The sequence below is a fragment of the Mandrillus leucophaeus genome, unplaced genomic scaffold (genome assembly GCF_000951045.1).
Source record: "Mandrillus leucophaeus isolate KB7577 unplaced genomic scaffold, Mleu.le_1.0 Scaffold218, whole genome shotgun sequence".
Lineage (NCBI taxonomy): Eukaryota > Metazoa > Chordata > Mammalia > Primates > Cercopithecidae > Mandrillus > Mandrillus leucophaeus.
The window spans coordinates 587684-606748 of record NW_012102232.1 but is presented as its reverse complement, the minus strand read 5'-3'; the positions used below and the strand labels follow the sequence as shown (position 1 = coordinate 606748).

General features: G+C 39.4%; 1 protein-coding gene across 1 annotated transcript in view; it reads right to left on the bottom strand.

The window, feature by feature from the left end:
* Nucleotides 1–18527, bottom strand: part of CDH6 (cadherin 6, type 2, K-cadherin (fetal kidney)) — a 67820-nt gene extending 49293 nt beyond the window's left edge. The window contains exon 1 of the mRNA XM_011980811.1: nucleotides 17984–18527. Coding sequence (XP_011836201.1) covers nucleotides 17984–18211 — 228 coding nt within the window. The 5' untranslated portion in view covers nucleotides 18212–18527. The remainder of the gene's footprint in view (nucleotides 1–17983) is intronic.
* Between the last annotated feature and the right edge of the window lie 538 nt (nucleotides 18528–19065).

Sequence of the window (19065 nt, the reverse complement as noted above, 5' to 3'; positions counted from 1 at the left end):
TCTCTCTGGCTGCTCTTAACATTTTTTCCTTCATTTCAACTTTGGTGAATCTGACAATTATGTGTCTTGGGGTTGCTCTTCTCGAGGAATATCTTTGTGGCATTCTCTGTATTTCCTGAATTTGAATGCTAGCCTGCCTTGCTAGTTTGGGGAAGTTCTCCTGGATAGTATCCTGAAGAGTGTTTTCCAACTTGGTTCCATTCTCCCTGTCACTTTTAGGTACACCAATCAGATGTAGATTTGGTCTTTTCACATAGTCCCATATTTCTTGGAGACTTTGTTCATTTCTTTTTACTCTTTTTTTCTCTAAACTTCTCTTCTTTCTTCATTTCATTCATTTGATCTTCAATCACTGATACCCTTTCTTCCACTTGGTCGAATTGGCTACTGAAGCTTGGGCATGTGTCACATAGTTCTCATGCCATGGTTTTCAGCTCCATCAGGTTATTTAAGGTCTTCTCTACACTGTTTATCCTAGTTAGTCATTCATCTAGTCTTTTTTCAAGGTTTTTAGCTTCTTTGCGATGGGTTGGAACATCTTCCTGAAGCTCGGAGAAGTTTGTTATTACCCATCATCTGAAGCCTTCTTCTCTAAACTCGTCAGTCATTCTCCATACAGCTTTGTTCCTTTGCTGGTGAGGAGTTGCATTCCTTTGGAGGAGAAGAGGCATCCTGATTTTTAGAATTTTCAGCTTTTCTGTTCTGGTTTCTCCCCATCTTTGTGGTTTTATCCATCTTTGGTCTTTGATAGTGGTGACATACAGATGGGGTTTTGGTGTGGGTGTTCTTTCTGTTTGCTAGTTTTCCTTCTAACAGTCAGGACCCTCAGCTGTGGGTCTGTTGGAGTTTGCTGGAGGTCCACTCCAGACGCTGTTTGCCTGGGTATCACCAACGGAGGCTGCAGAACAGCGAATATTGCAGAATGGAAAATGTTACTACCTGATTCTTCCTCTGGAAGCTTCATCTCAGAGGGGCACCTGGCTGAATGAGGTGTCAGTCGGCCCCTACTGGGAGGTGCCTCCCAGTTAGGCTACTTGGGAGTCAGGGACCCACTTGAGGAAGCAGTCTGCCCATTCTCATAACTCAAACTTCGTGCTGGGAGAACCACTGCTCTCTTCAAAGCTGTCAGACAGGGACGTTTAAGTCTGCAGAAGTTTCTGCTGCCTTTTGTTCAGCTATGCCCTGTCCCCAGAGGTGGAGTCTACAGAGTCAGGCAGGCCTCCTTGAGCTGTGGTGGGCTGCAACCAGTTTGAGCTTCCCAGCTGCTTTGTTTACCTACTCAAGCCTCAGCAATGGTGGACACCCCTCCCCCAGCCTCTCTGCAGCCTTGCAGTTCGATCTCAGATTGCTGTGCTAGCAGTGAGCAAGGCTCCATGGGCATGGGACCCTCTGAGCCAGGCACAGGATATAATCTCCTGGTGTGCCATTTGCTAAGACTGTTGGAAAAGTGCAGTATTAGAGTGGGAGTGTCCCGATTTTCCAGGTACCGTCTGTCACAGCTTCCCTTGGCTAGCAAAGGGAATTCCCAGACCCCTTGCATTTCCTGGGTGACGCAATGCCCCACCCAGCTTCGGCTCACACTCCGTGGGCTGCACCCACTGTCCGACAAACCCCAGTGAGATGAACCTGGTACCTCAGTTGGAAATGCAGAAATCACCCGTCTTTTGCGTCACTCATGCTGTGAGCTGTAGACTGGAGCTGTTCCTATTTGGCCATCTTGGAACCTCCTCCCATGATTCTATTCTTATCCCCTCTTAAGTGATGATGCAACTGAGGCAATACAGGAGGTAAATCACTTCTCAGCACGACAGCATGAATAAGAACAAGATTTGAGTCCAGGTGGCCTACTCTATTAACCACAATACATTTTTTCCTCCATTTTTACATTTAGTTCTATAAACATTCATTAAAGGCTTACTCTGTACCAAACAATATTTTGAGTTACAAAGAATTATCTAGTTCAGGGTTTTTCACTGCTCTATTGGCATTTTGGGCTAGGTAACTGTTTGGGGAGCTGTCCCATACATTATAGGATGTTCAGCAGAGTCCTTGGTCCCTACCTACTAGATGCCAGTAGCGTCATTCCAAGTTGTGACAGCCAAAAATATCTCCAGATATTTCCAAATGTCCCCTGGGGTCAGCAAATTGAGAACATTGATCAAGCTTTTAAATCTGTGTGTCTGTCTATCTATGTATCTATCTCCTATCTGTCTTTCCATCCATCCATCCATCCATCCATCCATCCATCCATCCATCCATCCTTCCATCTTTCTTATCAATATGTACCTTGTGACTTTTAAAATACACTTAAATAATATCATAAAGGATCTGTATTTGCAGAGATTCTGCATAACCCTACTCAATTCAATTTTTTATCTTTTGTTACATTTAATAACCCCTGAAACAGACTTGTGTCATGTGGAGGATAATTTTTGACAAAGTGCTAAAAGCAAAAGAACTTTAAGCCTAAACACAACAGAAATTTACTAATTCCCTTGACAATCATTTTTTTTACACTCAATACCTTGAATTTCATGTCAGAAGTAACAGAATAACTTAAATGAACACAACTTTAGAGTGATAATAGTGGTAGTAGGCAGACTAATGCACCCACTCCCCTAAAGATGTCCATGTCCTAATTCCCGGGACCTGTGACTGTGTTTTCGCACATAGAAAAAAGGACTTTATGCATGTGATCAAGATAAGGATTTTGAGATGGGGAGATTATGTTGGATCACCCAGGTGAGCCCAAGGTAATGGCAAGGGTCCTTACAAGGGAAAGAGACAGGGGAGAGTTGGAGTGAGAGATGGAAATGTGATGACAGGAGCTGAGGACAGGGAGAGAGAGAGAGAGAAGAAGAAAGGAAGAGAGAGAGAATTTGAAGCCCTTATGCTTCTGGCCTTGAAGATGGAGGAAGGCGCCATGAGCTGAGAAGCCAAGGAATTCAGGTGGTATCTAGAAGCTGGAAAAGACGGGAAATGGATCCTTCCCTGAAGCCTCCATAAAGATATCTTGCAGACACCTTGATTTAAGCCCAGTGAAACCCATTTCTGGCCTCTAGAATTATAAGATGATAAATTTGTATTGTGTTAAGACACGAATCTGTGGTGACTTGTTAGAGCAGGAACAAGAAACTAAGACAGTAGCTCCATATTTCCGAAATTCAAGGTGAACTGAAACTGCATGTGGTCCTTCAAGAATCCCAGTGGAGGAGGGAAGAAAACTAACCCTTCCTGAATGCTTTACTGTGTATCAGGTACTGCAAAAATGCTTAGTGTGTTGCCATCCATTAATTCTCACAATGACTCCAAGGGGCAACTTTTATTTTCTCCATTTTTTCAGATTAGGAAACTGAGGCCAGAGAGATTAAGTAATTTATCCAAAGTTAAGTGCAGAGCCAGAAAGGATACCAAGGCCTGCCTGACTCCAAAGTCTACTCTCATTCACATCAAAGCAACCCTACCCACACTGATTATAAACATTTCTGTATTCCTTGTATTTATTATATCAGACCCCAGGCTAAGTTATTCGTAAATTCTACTGGCACAAATGATACAAACTATAATAAATGTTATTGTTCACTTGGGATTTGTCAATTAAACAAATGCCTTTTGGTTTATTAACTGCATAAAGTTGTTTCCCCAAAAAGGCATTGTTTACTGCTTTATGCTTGGCTTTTGAAGTCCAAGGTCCCTCTCGCCTTGGCAGACTGTGACATTAGTCTCAGCTCCTGCTTAGTCTAACATTTTCATTTTCAAAAAGCCAGTGGTAAATCAAGCTGAGAGCCAGATCCCAGTCAAAAATTGATTTAGTAAGGCATCGTAACTCACCAGTTAGAATACTACCTTTTTGCCTTATGTGTAATCTCTTCAGCAATCCCAAAAAAGAACACACACACACACACACACACACACACACACCCCACACACACACACACTCCCCCAGCCCCCTTTCTCTTTCTCCCTCTCTCTCTCTTTCTGTTTGACACATATGCCTTGGAGGAGAATATCAATAGATAAAATGCAGGCGTTTGAGATATGATAATTCAAAGGGCAGAAATTCAAAAAAATGTGTTCCTTAATAGCAAATGGACTTTTTCCAAAATGTGTTCTTCTTGAAAGGTAAAAAATATGTTGGATATTATATTCTTTTATGTTGACTTTTACTTAGGATCTAAAAAGTTAAAGCTATGTATCTCTATAAGACAAATGACTATTTTTTACTTAAATTCATAACTCTCAAGCATCCTGTATGTGCACAATAAATGATGAGTAAATTGAATTCTATAACCTCTCATACTGTCAGGGAATTAATGGCAAATGATTCTAGGAAAGAAGATAATGAGTTCATTTATTAGTTTTTTTTTTTTTTGCTTGGGAACCAGCTTAGATTTCAAAAGCTCTCCTCCTCCCTCCTCATATTGAAAGCTCCCTTTCTCGTTTCTCTGTTGTCCTCCTTCTTCTCCTCCTCTCCTCTTCCTCCTCCATTTCAAAAGCTCTCCTTCTCCCCGTCCTCCTCCTTCAGTTAAAGAAACCAACTGGAACACTAGTGAACAGAAATTCATACTATCTGATGGCCACGGCTGGGGAAAGTGTCCTCACTGCGATGTCAGTGGCATGAACTTTTGTGCTCCTCTCCCTCCCATTTATGTCATTGTTTCATTTGTCCACCATATCTGAAATACTCTCTGCTACTTTAATATTTTAATAATGTGATATAGGGAAAGAGTATCAGACTTAAACCCCTAAAGAAAGCTGAACTCTAGTCTCAGCTTTGGTATTGTGCTGGCAATAGCCCTGCGGTCCCTGAACTCCTCTGAGCCTATGTTTGCTCACACGCAAAAGGAATGAATCATGTTCAACTAGACAGTGGTTATGTGGATCTTCTGAGGAAGTTCAACTAGACAGTGGTTATGTGGATCACCTGAGGAAGTTCAACTAGAGAGTGGTTATGTGGATCACCTGAGGAAGTTCAACTAGACAGTGGTTATGTAGGTCACCTGAGGAAGTTCAACTAGAGAGTGGTTATGTGGATCACCTGAGGAAGTTCAACTAGACAGCGGTTATGTGGATCACCTGAGGAAGTTCAACTAGACAGCGGTTATGTGGATCACCTGAGGAAGTTCAACTAGACAGCGGTTGTGTGGATCACCTGAGGAAGTTCAACTAGACAGTGGTTATGTGGATCACCTGAGGAATGCTTGTGCATGTGACAGCATTTTATAAGCTGTAAAGCTAGACACAGTACGAGACAACATTATCATTGCTCTCTAGTTTCACTACAAGTTTTCTGCCATGAAACTCTGCTAAAAGGTAATCTGTGATGACTCGTAGCCTGCCAGGGAATACTTTCTCTTGTGTTGAATTCTCTTTTCTCTCTTTCCCACCCTAGACCTTCCCCTTCTTTAGGTGTTACTTGCTGGTTTGTGTGGCAGTCAAGATTTTGACGGCCACATTATAATTTTAAAACTCAGGGAAGCGATGTCTACTGTTGAAAAGCGGGTAAAATGAAACGAAGCGCCACCACACAACTTAGCCCAAGTCACTTAATTTTCTCGATTTGACTTGAAGACTCTATTTTCCTTGAAGAGGCAAGTGGATTGGTAATCAGCAAGATCATAGCTTTAATATAAGCTAAATAGCTGCCCTTTGTTTTTTCTTTTAACATATATGTGGTTGGGAGGATAGACAGAATAGTCAAGGCACAAACAGGATAAGAAAGTACAGTTGGCCTTTGAACAACATGAATTTGAACTGCATGGGTCCACTTAGATTTTCTTCTGCCTCTGTCACCCCTGAGGCAGCAAGACCAACCCCTCCTTCCTCCTCAGCCTCCCCCAACATGAAGGGTATGAGGATGAAGACCTTTAAGTGATCCACCTCCACTTAATCAATAGTAAACATATTTTCCCTTCCTTATGATTTTCTTATTATTTATTATTATTATTATTATTATGATGATGCATATATTTTTGAGGCAGGGTCTCACTCTGTCATCCAGGCCAGAGTGCAGTGGCATGATCTTTCTCACTGCAGTCTTGACCTCCCGGTCTCAAGAGATCCTCTGACCTCAGGTAGCTGAGACTACAGTGCATGCCACCATGCCTGGCTAATTTTTTGTAATTTTTTCTTTTTTGGTAGAGATGGGGTTTTGCCACGTTGCCCAGGCTGGTCTGGAACTTCTGGGCTCAAGTGATCCACCCACCTCGGCCTCCCAAAGTTGTGGGATTACAAACATGAGCCATTGTGCCCAGCCATGATTTTCTGAACAACATTTTCTTTTCTCTAGCTTACTTTAAAAGTACAGTATATAACAATATAACACACAAAATATGTGTTAAGGCTTCCAGTCAATGGTAGGCCATTTGTAGCTAAGCTATACAAGAATTTTCAACTGTGCAGGTTGGTGCCCTCAACCCTTGGGTTGTTCAATGGTCAAGTATAACACTTTTCTTATTTCCTAAAGGGGAACTTTGCTTCCTGGCGGGGGTATTGATCCTCACTGACCCCTAATACCTCTGACCCCTCAAAAAGCCTTATGCTCCAGAGTAATAAGGAAATGGGCCAGATTTTTATGTTTCACAATTTATGAAAACAAAACAAAAGAAAACAAAACAATCCAGCATGCTAAAGCTTTGTATAACTGTATTTTAAAGCAGGATTTTCTCTACATTTCCTCTTTTGTGCTTCTTTTCTGATTTGTACTCACAAGTAGTAGAAAGCATTAAGATGAGATTATTTTCCAGAAATGATTGTTTTCTGTGAGAACTCAAAATATGTTGATTAAAAGATACAGTTGGTTAAAAGAATGTCATTATATAGAATTTTTCTGTCCCTACATTATCACGTTTCTCTCTATAGCTGATACTTTTGTGAATCGTTGCAATCAACAATCTCAGGTTTTAAATGATTTCTCTTTTACTGAACACTTGAATTGTCTGTACAATGTAGCTTCCTAGCAAGTTTAAGAAAAAGAAATTTGCTTTCCATTGGCCAAATCTGTTTGCCTTTTTCTCACTTTGTTTCAAACTTTCTTCTACTGAGACCCTAAATAATGTCTGATTTTAATTTGTAAACGTCTCAAAGGAACCAGCTTTCATGAAACAGTATTATTTGTTATGTCTTTTCTTATTTTTCTTGTTAGTTTGTGCATGGCACACCATGTTGTCTTTAGTTTCTTTGTTTTGCACTAAGGAAGCTTGAGTTTTCTTCTTTTGTATTATAAAATATTTGTGCCATTTTGATATGAAATTTTCATAGAAAGACTTTCATAATATACTTGGTTTATATGTTTACTATCTAAAGCATCCTTGAACTTTAAAGACATTAGATTTTCCATTGTCAAGCTAATACCACAAAACACTACCAATGATATTCATACCAAATCATTGCAGCAATCAATTGGGAGGCATAGAAATCAAATGTCAACGTGGTGACTGTAGTTAATATTGTACTGTATACTTAAAATTGGCTAAGGGAATAGATCTTAAATGTTCTCATCACACACACAAATACACATGCACACAAATGGTAACTATGTGAGGTGATGGATATGCTAATTAGCATGATAGTAATCATTTCACAATGTATATCAAAATATATTGTACTCCCTAAATATATATAATTTTTATCAATTATACCTCAATAAAGCTGGAAAAACTAGAAAGTAGCTTTTAGATAACAAGGTGGTTTTTTAATATTTTGTGCTCACTGTAGCTTAATTCAAGTAGTATTTGGCTGTTTTTATGTGCAAAAATATGTGCTAGGCACTATTGGGTATATAAGGATGAGTAAGACATGTAGGCTAGGGTCTTGCAGAGTTTGCAAAGATGTAAGTATTCCAAAGTTTGCATTAAATGTCTGAAGTACTAATTGAAAGAGTAGGTCTGGGGTCCAATTTGAAACACTGCTCAATATATTTAAGGTCAAAGTTCAACCTTAAACAAAGAATTAATTATTCTACTCTTAAAAAGGTGAAACATTCAGGGTAATTAAGTAATTAAATCAATAGCAATTTTCTCACAATAAAACTTTGGTTCCATTATATAAGGAGATTATGATATTAATCCTAACTTAACTGTGATAACAATTCCTATTTAAAACCTTATTATAACCCAAGTGAAAAGATCATTTAAAAAATTGCTGGGCATCTTAAACTTTCTTATTACAAAGAAACAAGAGTTAACCAGATTCTATAATAACATTCATGGCAATTGAAATAATATAAACCCCAAGCTGTACCATAAAATGATGATGATTTCAAATGAAAGGATAAATATCCTTAAATAGAGGGGAATCTACCAGTTGCCAGGGATCCTCAAACAATGTGAGGTGTCGTGTGCATATTATTTTTCTTATAGTTAGAATAATAAAGGCAACTTCATATTTTTATATAAACTCATGCCCCGAATTGCTGTTGATGCATCAGACTCAGCTGCCTTCACTGCTTTGGCACCATCTTCTGACCCATAATACTTGGCTTCACAACATTGGCCATGAGTGGGATCACCTGTTCACCTTCGGCTCTTCTTTCTCTCCATTTCACCTGTTGTTTGAAGGCACCCTTCACAGCAGGGCACCTTCCCTCCTTACGCGGGTCTTGCTTCAGTTCCTTACTACTAAGTGTGATGTGTCAGGCCCTGTTCTAAGCCTTTTCTGTGTATTAACTTATTTAATTATCACCTCGATAATTTTATGACTTCTTTCATTTAACAGTTAAGGAATCAAGGGGGCACAGGGAGATTCAATTACTTGCCTAATATTACACACATAGTCAGAAGTGCAGCTGAGGCTGAAACATAGACAGTCTGCCCATGCTATTGACTTATACTCTCTAGCGAGTAATTGTGGAATGAATGAAAAGGATTTTCTCTCCAAATCTATTCCAAAAAGGCCATAACTGAGATAACTTCAACTACCTTCCTAACTGCAATCTCCATTCCCTCTAGTGGGCATTAAATCCCACATTCATAGTGATATTTCAAGCTTTTTGTTATGCCCTCATCACTGCCCTTAAGTCCTTTGAAACACACCAACTCACCTAAAATATTTATTCATATTTTTCTCACATGTATATATTTAATCTTTTAAAATGCCTCTCTTTTTTGTGCATATATATTCTCTGTGAAAAAAAAAAACTGGAAGAAACTATAAATGCTTTCCCTGGGAAATATTTTGGCATGCTTCTTCTCTTCTTATTCCAGGTCACGTAATTTCATATTTGACTCCTTACATGGGCCTTTGAGGATACCCATTACTTTTACATATGTATTGATAATTGTGATAAAAAAGCTCTAATTTTCTTGCGGGGAATTCTGTACTTCTTTTTGATCTACCTTCAATTCTAAATGGAAAGAAAGGTTTGCAAAGAACACTGATATATTTAGCATGTTCATGATGGTTATATTTTGTTGTCATCTTGGTAACTGGCAAAATAAAAGCTTGTAGGAAGATAGGAATTTGCTCCCAGCAGCCTACACCAACACACACACCGAGTTGCCCCCTCCAGGTTGCAATGGCACATTGACATCTAAACATAATCTCCTAATTTGATGAAGCCTATCAAAGGGAGGACCCCTCCCAAACGTCTGTTTATTTTTGGTAAATGTGGGTGGAACATAAGGAAGACATTTTTAAATTTGGCTAGAGAGGTTGAGGCCTCTAAAAGTTAAATGTATAATTCTGGTTACAATGTATTCTTGGCTTTTCATATCAATGTAAATGAAAAATACCAGTGGTTTAGGAATCTGTTGATGCTTGATTACAATATGTCAGGAATTTATTATCTGATTTTTGAAATAAAGTTTAGTCACAATTAAAATTAGGGATTTTTGTTCTACCAAAAAGAGACACGGACTCACATGTTCAGTGCAGCATTATTCACAACAGTAAAGACATGGAATCAACCTAGGTGCCCATCAATGGTAGACTGGATAAAGAAAATGTGGTATGTATACATCATGGAATACTATGCAACCATAAAAAACAATGAAATCGTGTCCTTTGCAACAACATGGATGTAGCTGGAGGCCATTATCCTAAGTGAATTAACACAAGAATAGAAAACCAAATATGGCATGTTCTCACTTATAAGTGGGAGCTAAACATTGGGTACTCATGGACGTAAGGATGGCAACAGTAGGCACTGGGGACTACTAGAGTGGGGAGGGAGGGGGCAGAAGTGGAAAAACTTAACTGTAGAGTACTATGCTCAGTACCTAGGTGGTGGGATCAGCTGTACCCCAAACCTCGCTTCACGGAATATAACCAACTAACAAACCTGCACATGTACTCTGAATCTGAAATGAAGTTGAAAACAATTAGAGATCTTGATTTGAAAAGAAATGTAAAGTAGGATGTTGGCATTCAGCTTATTTATATTCCCATCTGCTACTACAGACCCATATTATGACAAAAAAAATGAACTCTGGTGCAATCAGTATTTACATGGTTTACTAATACTACGAACAAGTTATGCTGATCAATAAAGAAATACTTAAAAATGCCTATGGAAGAGATGCAAAGGGCTGTGTCCATAATGCGCACGGGAGCCTCTCTAACCTTGCAACAACTTCTACCCTCTGTTTAACTTGTTGGGGTGTGGAAGTAACAGCTACAGTGGGAACAAAAAGGATGCAAACCCTTCACTCTTTACTTGACTCCTTGTTTGTTTGTTTATTTTTTTGAGACAGTCTCATTCTCTTGCCCAGGCTGGGAGTGCAGGCGCAGTCTCCGCTCACTGCAACCTTCGCCTCCCAGGTTCAAGCGATTCTCATGCCTCAGTCTCCTGAGCAGCTGGGATTACAGGCATGCGCTACCACGCCCGGCTAATTTTTGTATTTTTAGTAGAGATGGGGTTTTGCCATGTTGCCCAGGCTGGTCTCGAATTCCTGACCTGACGTGATATGCCCGCCTCGGCCTCCCAAAGTGCTGGGATTACAGGCCTAAGCCACACGCTCAGCTCTAGCCCTCCATTTTGTTCAACAAATTGAATTCAAGCAGGAGGCTCTAGGATTCCACCGGCATGATGAAATGGAAGGTGGAGGATCTGGGATTGGCTCCTTGTGAGGCTTTCTCTATTACTCTGCTGTGCGGTTGGCCAAGGTAAGAGTTGCCTTGGGTTTGTGACCAAGGCCAGACATTTTAACTTTTCTGCTTTCCACATGAGCTGTGCACAGAGGGAAGTTTAAGAGCCAGAAAAGTGCTGCTATACAAGACATTCGTTTTCTTAGTATCAAATAGCAAATTGAAACTTTTGTCATTAAGAAAGTGAAACCAGCTGGTTTCACTTTCAGTGGAAACAAATGAGGATTATTTCCAATAACGGCTGTTGAGAAGTTACTTCTAGAAATATTTTCTAAGAAGTATATCCAATGGGCAAGTGTGTGCATGCACTTTCTCTTAAATATGCTAACTCATAGAAATATAAAAATGTTAGTTAAATGGCTGAGCATTAAATTTAAATGAAGAAGAAGAGAGATATGCCCAAAGGCACTTGCCCTGATTCAGGGAGAAAAGATTATTGCAGGTCATTGAACCAGAACAGAAGTTTAGAGAGGGTTATCAAGGGAAAGAAAGAGACACTTAAAAAAAAATCACAGTGACCAGAAAGATCACTAATTGTGTATCTCCTTTTAAAATGCTCACATGTAACTATTTTGAATACCACTAATGTGTTCTGGAAATTAAAAAGTAAAAGGAATGTGCATAACAATAATGCAAACATATTCATGCAGCTCTTTAAAAGTCGCCTTAAAAAAATTTTTTTTTTCTCTCTACCTTTGGGTTTCACACAATACATTCTCAATAAGTTTTTGTGGTATTGCGTAGAATGCAATCATTGAACACCAACGCATGTTCCGGTTTTTTTTTTTTTTTTTTTTTCTACTTGTGCTTCAAAATGGCTTTGTAAAGTGGACATACAGGGGAGGGTATATAACTGAGTAGCTAGGTGGCCAGACAGTATCGTCTGTCGGGGTCTTAGCAATGTGAGACAATGGCCTGAAATACTTGACTGCTCTGAGCCTTAATTTACTCATCTGTAACACAGGGATGGAAACAGTATCCATGCATTAGGGTTGCTGCGAGAATCCAATGAGATAACCCATTTGAAGCGCCCAGACAGGGTTTAGAACAAAGTAGTGCTCAGATAATATCAGCTATGACGATGCTTTCATCTGACATTGCTATTTGAAGCAACAAGTGGTTCAGAGACTCGCTGAATCACGCATGGAATTAGTGCCAGGAGGTTTCTACTCTTCAGCTTATGCTCTTTTTAGGAAAAACCAAATTAGTGTAAGAATTTAAAAAAGCAACATTTCAACGATGGCATCTTTTAACCTTTCAGAATGGATAAAATATTGCTTCACGTTTACTAATTTGGATCATGTAATTATAGTAACAAATAATTGCTCATTTCTAATTTTAAAGGTGTGTATGGCTGACAACTTTTATTTTTACGGTCCGTTAAAACATTACTGTCTAATTATCTTGAGAAGAGTGGCTTCACTGAATTGGGTAGACATTAATTTTAAAGACTGAGGATAAAGGCATATTGGAAAGCCTATATGTTAGAGCTTCAAATAGAACCAACATTTTCATAATATTTAAAAAAAATACAGGCTATCAATTTTTTTTGAAAACTGTCCCCCCAAAACCATCACCAACTTCCATCAGAAAATGCCTGTGAAAGTATACAGTTCATTATATTCCATAAAAACAGAGCTCCTGGCATGTTACTAAAAATAGAAACACCTCGAATGCTTTAGTGGAGGCTGGTCTTATGTATACATTGTGTGGAAGGAGGAGTTAAGGAACATTGTGGAAGATAAAATGGAGCAGACAGGAATTAAGTGTTGCTGTAGCTGTTGAATGGCACTGTGCAAATCTTCTGCGTAAAGTTAGGCATAATTCTGATATTTTATGTAAATTCATCTTTGTATTAATGAATGCCTGTGTCTTCAAAATCTAATCTGTATCTACATCTACCTGTGCTCTTTTTTTCTTATGGAAATGATGGTTTTCCATAAGAATGGTAGACTATCTACCAATCTACTTGGTAGACTATCTACCAAGATGATTGGTAGACTATCTACCAATCATCGCCAGGAAATTGCTACATTACAGAAAACAGGCTACAGAGTTACAGGGATCTCTGAAAATGTGGAATGATAAGGCTTCCTTCCATTTTTCTACTATATTAAGTTTACATAAGCCAAAGATAACCGAAGTGGATTTTGTACAAAAATAAAACACTCTTTTCTTTAGCCCATGACAAGAAAATATGTACCTCTTTGTGTTTTCTGTGTCAGTGTGAGGACTCTTTCACTCTGCTGGTTGTTCAATCTCTAAATCTCTGACCCTTTGAACTCCAGCTTTCAGACCTTTGGCTTCTCCATCCGATTAATTGGGAGGTCCTGGCAATTCTCCCTCTGCGGTATAAGCTAACACTTGCTCTGTCTGTAGATGGGGTTCAAACACCTAGGAAGCTCTGCTGAGCCCCAGAGCCTGGTTGGCTCTTCTCCTTTTTATTTTGATAACACTTTGTGGATGCCCAATTTATCACTGAACTTGCCACATTTTGTTATCACGATTGGCAGTAAGATCCTCCTAGGACAGTGGTTCCCAAATTTGGCAACATGTTAGAATCATAAATAATTAAAAACCAACTAAATCAGAATGTCTGGGGAGGTGAGACCCAGGGAAGGCATTTTTAAAAGCAGCACTTCTCAAATTTTAACATGCATACGATTCACCTGGGGATCTTGTTAAAATGCAGATTTCTGATTCACTCAGATTGGAGCTGGGGCCTGAGACTCTGCATTCCTAACAAGTTCCCAGGTGACGCAGATGCCACTCAAGCTAAAGCAGCTCCAAGCAGCCCCCAAATGGAGACGCGGTTTAGAAAACAATCACATCCCGGTTTTATATCTGAAACTCACAAACTCAGAAACTTACCCAATACAGGACCATTTATTACCTCCTATCCTGTTACCTCTCCCTGCCAGCACCATTTTAAGTGAGTGGAAGTTGACATTTTCTCATAAATCAGAATTTGTTTTGTCAATATTTCAGCTATAATGGGCTTTCTCCACTATTCCTCCCCACCTTGTCTTGTCCGTGTCTCTGCATTCATCTCACTGGCAACAGAACGCAGTGGAAGGTTGAGCAAGGTTAAGATGGAGCAGCAAGGTCTCGCTGCAGTTGCTTGTGCTTCAGTTGTAAAGCACCATCTTGTCTATTCTCGTCATTGCCACTCCAGCCCCTGGACTCCTCTTTGGCTGCTGTGACGCCCACCGCCAGCCATGACCCTCTCTTTTTTTTTTTTTTTCCCTTCTACACCTGAAAGCCCTTTGTTTCCCTCACTGATTCTCATTTTCCTCACTCCACCATCCTCATGATGACTTACCACAAATTAATTTGCGTCATCATAATTTCGAATCAACACAAAGACAAACAGATGTTTATAATGTAAACATTTCTTCTATGTTAAGTTTTATTTTCTCAACAGTATTACTTTTCCTCAGTTAATGCTTCTATCCTTCCACATACAGATAGATCCTTTGAGTGTTAGGCACCCACGATGGGCTCGGAGTGATTTTTATTTAGTAGTAATCTGCTTAAATAGCATGATTAAAGGTTCTATTAGCCTTGGTACACCTTTATATGTCAACCTAACTATTCTAATGGTTCCCAGAGTATGCACTGAGGCAACCTGGGTTGCAGGAGGGAGCTGACCAGGAAATATTTTTAAATTTGGAGGGATAGCCTGGTGTAGTGGTTCATGCCTGTAGTCTCAGTTAGTTGGGAGGCTGGGGCGGGAGGACAGCTTGAGCCCGGGAAGCCAAGACTACAGTAAGCGGAGATTGCGCTGCTGAACTTAAACCTGGGTGACAGAGCAAGACCACAGTTCAAACAAGAAGAAAAATAAAAAATAAAAAAAAAAAAAGGAGGGAAAAGGAGGGAAATTCAGCAGCACGTGACCTCTCCAGACCCCTTGCGAATTACTCGCTCAAGGTAGTTCACAGTTTCAACAGTAGGTGGTGCTGCATTCCTTTCAATGATTTATATTTATAAAGCTGGGTTTTCCATAGTGGCTGTAATAAAAAGCAATTACAGTGCAAAAATCAAGGTGGAAAAGGAAATGAGAGGGCTGTGTCCAATCTGATTGAGAAATTGTGCCATGCTCAAGAGATGCACACATACCATTTGTAACTGTGGTTAAGAGTGAAATAAATTTTTTTTATCCATTTATGTGTATTTTTTCAAATAATTATTCAGTTGTTAAAGCAAAAATTCTTATTAAGTTGTTTGAGTCGAAGTATTTAATACATGGCACTATAAGGTATTTCTTTGAGCCTAAGGGCTCTGTGAAAAAGGGCTCTGTGAACCAAGAAAGTTTTGGAACCTCGGCTCTGGTCTAATCATTTTTTTCCTGCCAAGAGCTTGCTGACCTAGTGGAGCAGGATAATCGCAACGCAACGGGTGTATCTTTTATTCCAGGTAAATTAAAGGTGGACCAACTTGTGGCCACAAATGAGGGGCAACTCTCTCCTTTATCTTTTTTAAAAATGTATTTTTTTCTATTATTTTTAATTGTGGTAAAAAATACTCGTCTAATTGTTTGATCTGTTGATATCATATAACTTCAAAGAGGAATTTGAGAAAATGTCATATCAACAGTTCAAAACCACCTTTAACACATGTCTGATACAGCCATGGCGGCAACTTTGACAACTTCAGTTGTTGCCCTTGATTTTTTTTTCCAGCAAATATCTCATGTGTTATAACTACAAGGAGAAGAAGGAGGGGCAGCAGGGAAGGACAGGTGATGAGGAGGGAGGGAAGTTTATCTAGTTGCCAATAAAATATCCAAATCCAACTAATCCAGTCAAAGCTGTGGTTGTGAAGAGATTTTGCCATGATTCTCTGTATTTTCCACCGAGCTTTGTTAATTACCTCATTTTACTTCTGCAGTGATATGAAAGTCAATATGCCACTTCAATGTGTTACACATGGATTTAATAGAACATATACGATGGATTTTTACCAATAATAGTAACTTCTTTATGCACCTACTCTGTCCCTGCCACTAATGCCTGTATCACTTTACTGCAACTCTACCAGGTAGGCATTGGTGCATGCACTTTCCAGATGAAGAAATGAAAGCCCAGAAAGGTGAACAACCTGTCCTGGGTCACATAATTGGCAACTGGCAGCACAGTGACGCATTCTCGGATCTGCTCGAGTCCACAGCTTGTAACTTTTCCCCATGGCACTATTACTTCTCATAATTATAATTGTAAAACTGATTCTTACGTGGGTTTAGCCACTGCTGTTTGTAGTATCCTGAAATAACCTGCCCCAACACCCCCACCCCCACTTTTTTTTAAGAATATGTGGCATTATAGGTGTAAAATGGCATCACAATTGGAGAGGAAAACTGGAAAGGAAAAAGGGGAACCATCACTTAGATAAAGCACTTTTTAAAACTTAATCTTCTATGGCAACAATGCTATTTGTGTTGTAAAAAGTGCTTTAAAGATTTTAAGATGATGATTATTTTTTACAACCATCACCCGATTCACCTAGTTCTCTTCAAATTTCACAAAGGAAATGGAGTGAAGTACAAGTAGCTGAACTGTCTTTAGTAGTCACACAGAGTGTGAATTTCACAGCAAATACATGGCTAGATCCTTGGGGATCTGTGTTGATGTTCACCCCTTCACCGAATGCTTCCTCTCTCACGTTATTCCACATTAATAATTCACATCATTGGAATACTTCCTGGTTACGTCAGCCCAAGCCGTGGATGGCTTCCCTTCATTTATGGTGGTAAATACTTAAAGAGAATATTTACATATGGTTATTCAGGGATATTTGATCACAGATTGAAGTGTGAACATGCAGCCTTTGGAATCTGCAGAATGTATGTTTTTTGCATGATAACCTAATACAGATGTCTTAAAATCATAGCTGTAATCATAAATGAATGCCTTTTCTCATGTATCTATTTATGTTCATTATCAGTTTGTTTAGGAAGGGATATGTGACAATGATTTTTTAAAAAATCAATATTACCTTATGAGGCATGGAACCTACAAAGCACAAGCCTGTAGCCCTGTTTTTTCTTTGACATCTTTTCAGTATGCAGATATTCTGCAACAAGGAGGGAGCCGATGATAAAATTCCAACGAAACTCATGATGACAGGCTCACCAAGCTGTTTCCCTGACTCAGCTCCAGTAATCTGTGAGGGCTATAATAAGCGATGCCTCCTCACTTTACTTTCTGGAGTCAATAAAATGGTCAGATGATATTTGGAAAGAGTACTTTTACATAAGCATTTTTCTCTTTTACAAATTTTGCCACAGTTAAATCACAAGATTTTGAAATACCTGTTTTTTTTGCCAACTATTTGAGATAAGACTAACCAGTAGCAGCAGCAGAAGCTGCCAAATCTAAGGCAGTGGTGGGTTTTGACAGCCAAGGGCTCCATTTGGCCAGAGAATGATGGTGCTATAGGTAGCAGAGTTAAGAAGTAGTTAATTTGAACTTGGCCAAAGGACGATAGCTCAGAATATTTGCTTTTAGAATGAGAGAAAAAGGAGCCTTCCTTTCCTTACAGCTTAATCTCTCCATTCCTATTTTTAATACACCCGACTTTATAGAATAGCCAGACCACATTTTTTAAGCTACAGTAAAAATTAAAGGATTTATGATAATCCTATGCGGTTGGTTGTGGGTGTTTCACTTTCAACTGGAGCATTTTCTCTCTCTTTGTTGCAGGGCTAACATTTCTCAGCTTTTTGCTACAGTCTTCTTTCCGAAACTACTCAAGTGGAAAAAAAAAAAAAAGTCTTAACCAGATAAGCAACAATTCTTACTATACTGGGGAATAGTTCACATCCTCCCCGTCTATATATTAGAAGTAACTTCTTCGGGCTTTTAAACTCAGAATGTCAAAGCACTCAAAGGAATCCTACCTTGCCCACATACTGATAATCGGATCCTGTGTATTCCTCCAGGAGAAAGAACTGATTCCACATCCAGCTCCTTTTTGAACGGTTCAGCTCATTTTTGCTGTTTCCAGAGAGCTCCAGGGCCCTTTTCTTTGCTGGGAAACCACTAGTCCTCTTAGATAGTGGAGTTGAGAGGGTTGGGTAGGGCTGGCCCACCCAAAAGAGCAGCAAGAAGTAGCGGTAAGTTCTCATGCTGATGGCACCGTCGCGTCTCTGGGTAGTGAGTGCCCCTCTCTTGGAAGTGCCTTTTTCACTGCACCGTATCCAGCCTCATTCCTCCTTCCGTCGTTAATGTTCTTTGCTTGGCTCTCAGAGGATATCTGGAAAGAATAATAACATATCAAGCATTTTTAGAGATGCTTAAAATTCAGTGTTAGAGCAAATAGGCTGGAAAAAAAGAGGACAGAAATTTGAATAGCAAAACAACAAAAAAAGTTGGCTATCAATTTTGAAATGAAGGAGACGATCTTCCAGACATGCTAAATGGAAGGCATGTGCTGGGTAGGAAGCTGTTGTTTTCTTTTCTCCTTTTCTACCGCTTAAAAATCCTATTTTAAGGAATAGTGTTGCTATAGGTCAATGTGCCAGAATGGATTATTGCGCTACTCTTTTACCTTGGAATATGTGGGCTGAGATCTGGTAGAAAAAATGAGTTTGTGTTTCTGATTCTATTTGCATATTTATCCTCATGAACAAGTCTAAGGCAAAGAATATCACAGACCATTTGAATTCAATTGAAAATGGATAATGTTGAAATTTCGCTAAAATGTATTGAATCCCTGAGATGTGCCAGGCGTGAGTCAGGCAGAGCCAGCAGACTCTTGGCTTCGGAGATGAGCTGTGATAGGACCTTTGGGTCAAATAAGGCTGGAAAAGACCATACACCTTCTCTTCGGAGTGCAGATTAGCATATCAAAGTGCCTGAAATAAAGTTTCTAAAGTGATATTTTGCAACAATAAAGATAAGCCTATACATATTTAATCCAGCATTTCCCAAACTTGTCCAGAAAACTTTTTTTTTTTTCCTTAGAGGACCTAATAATACT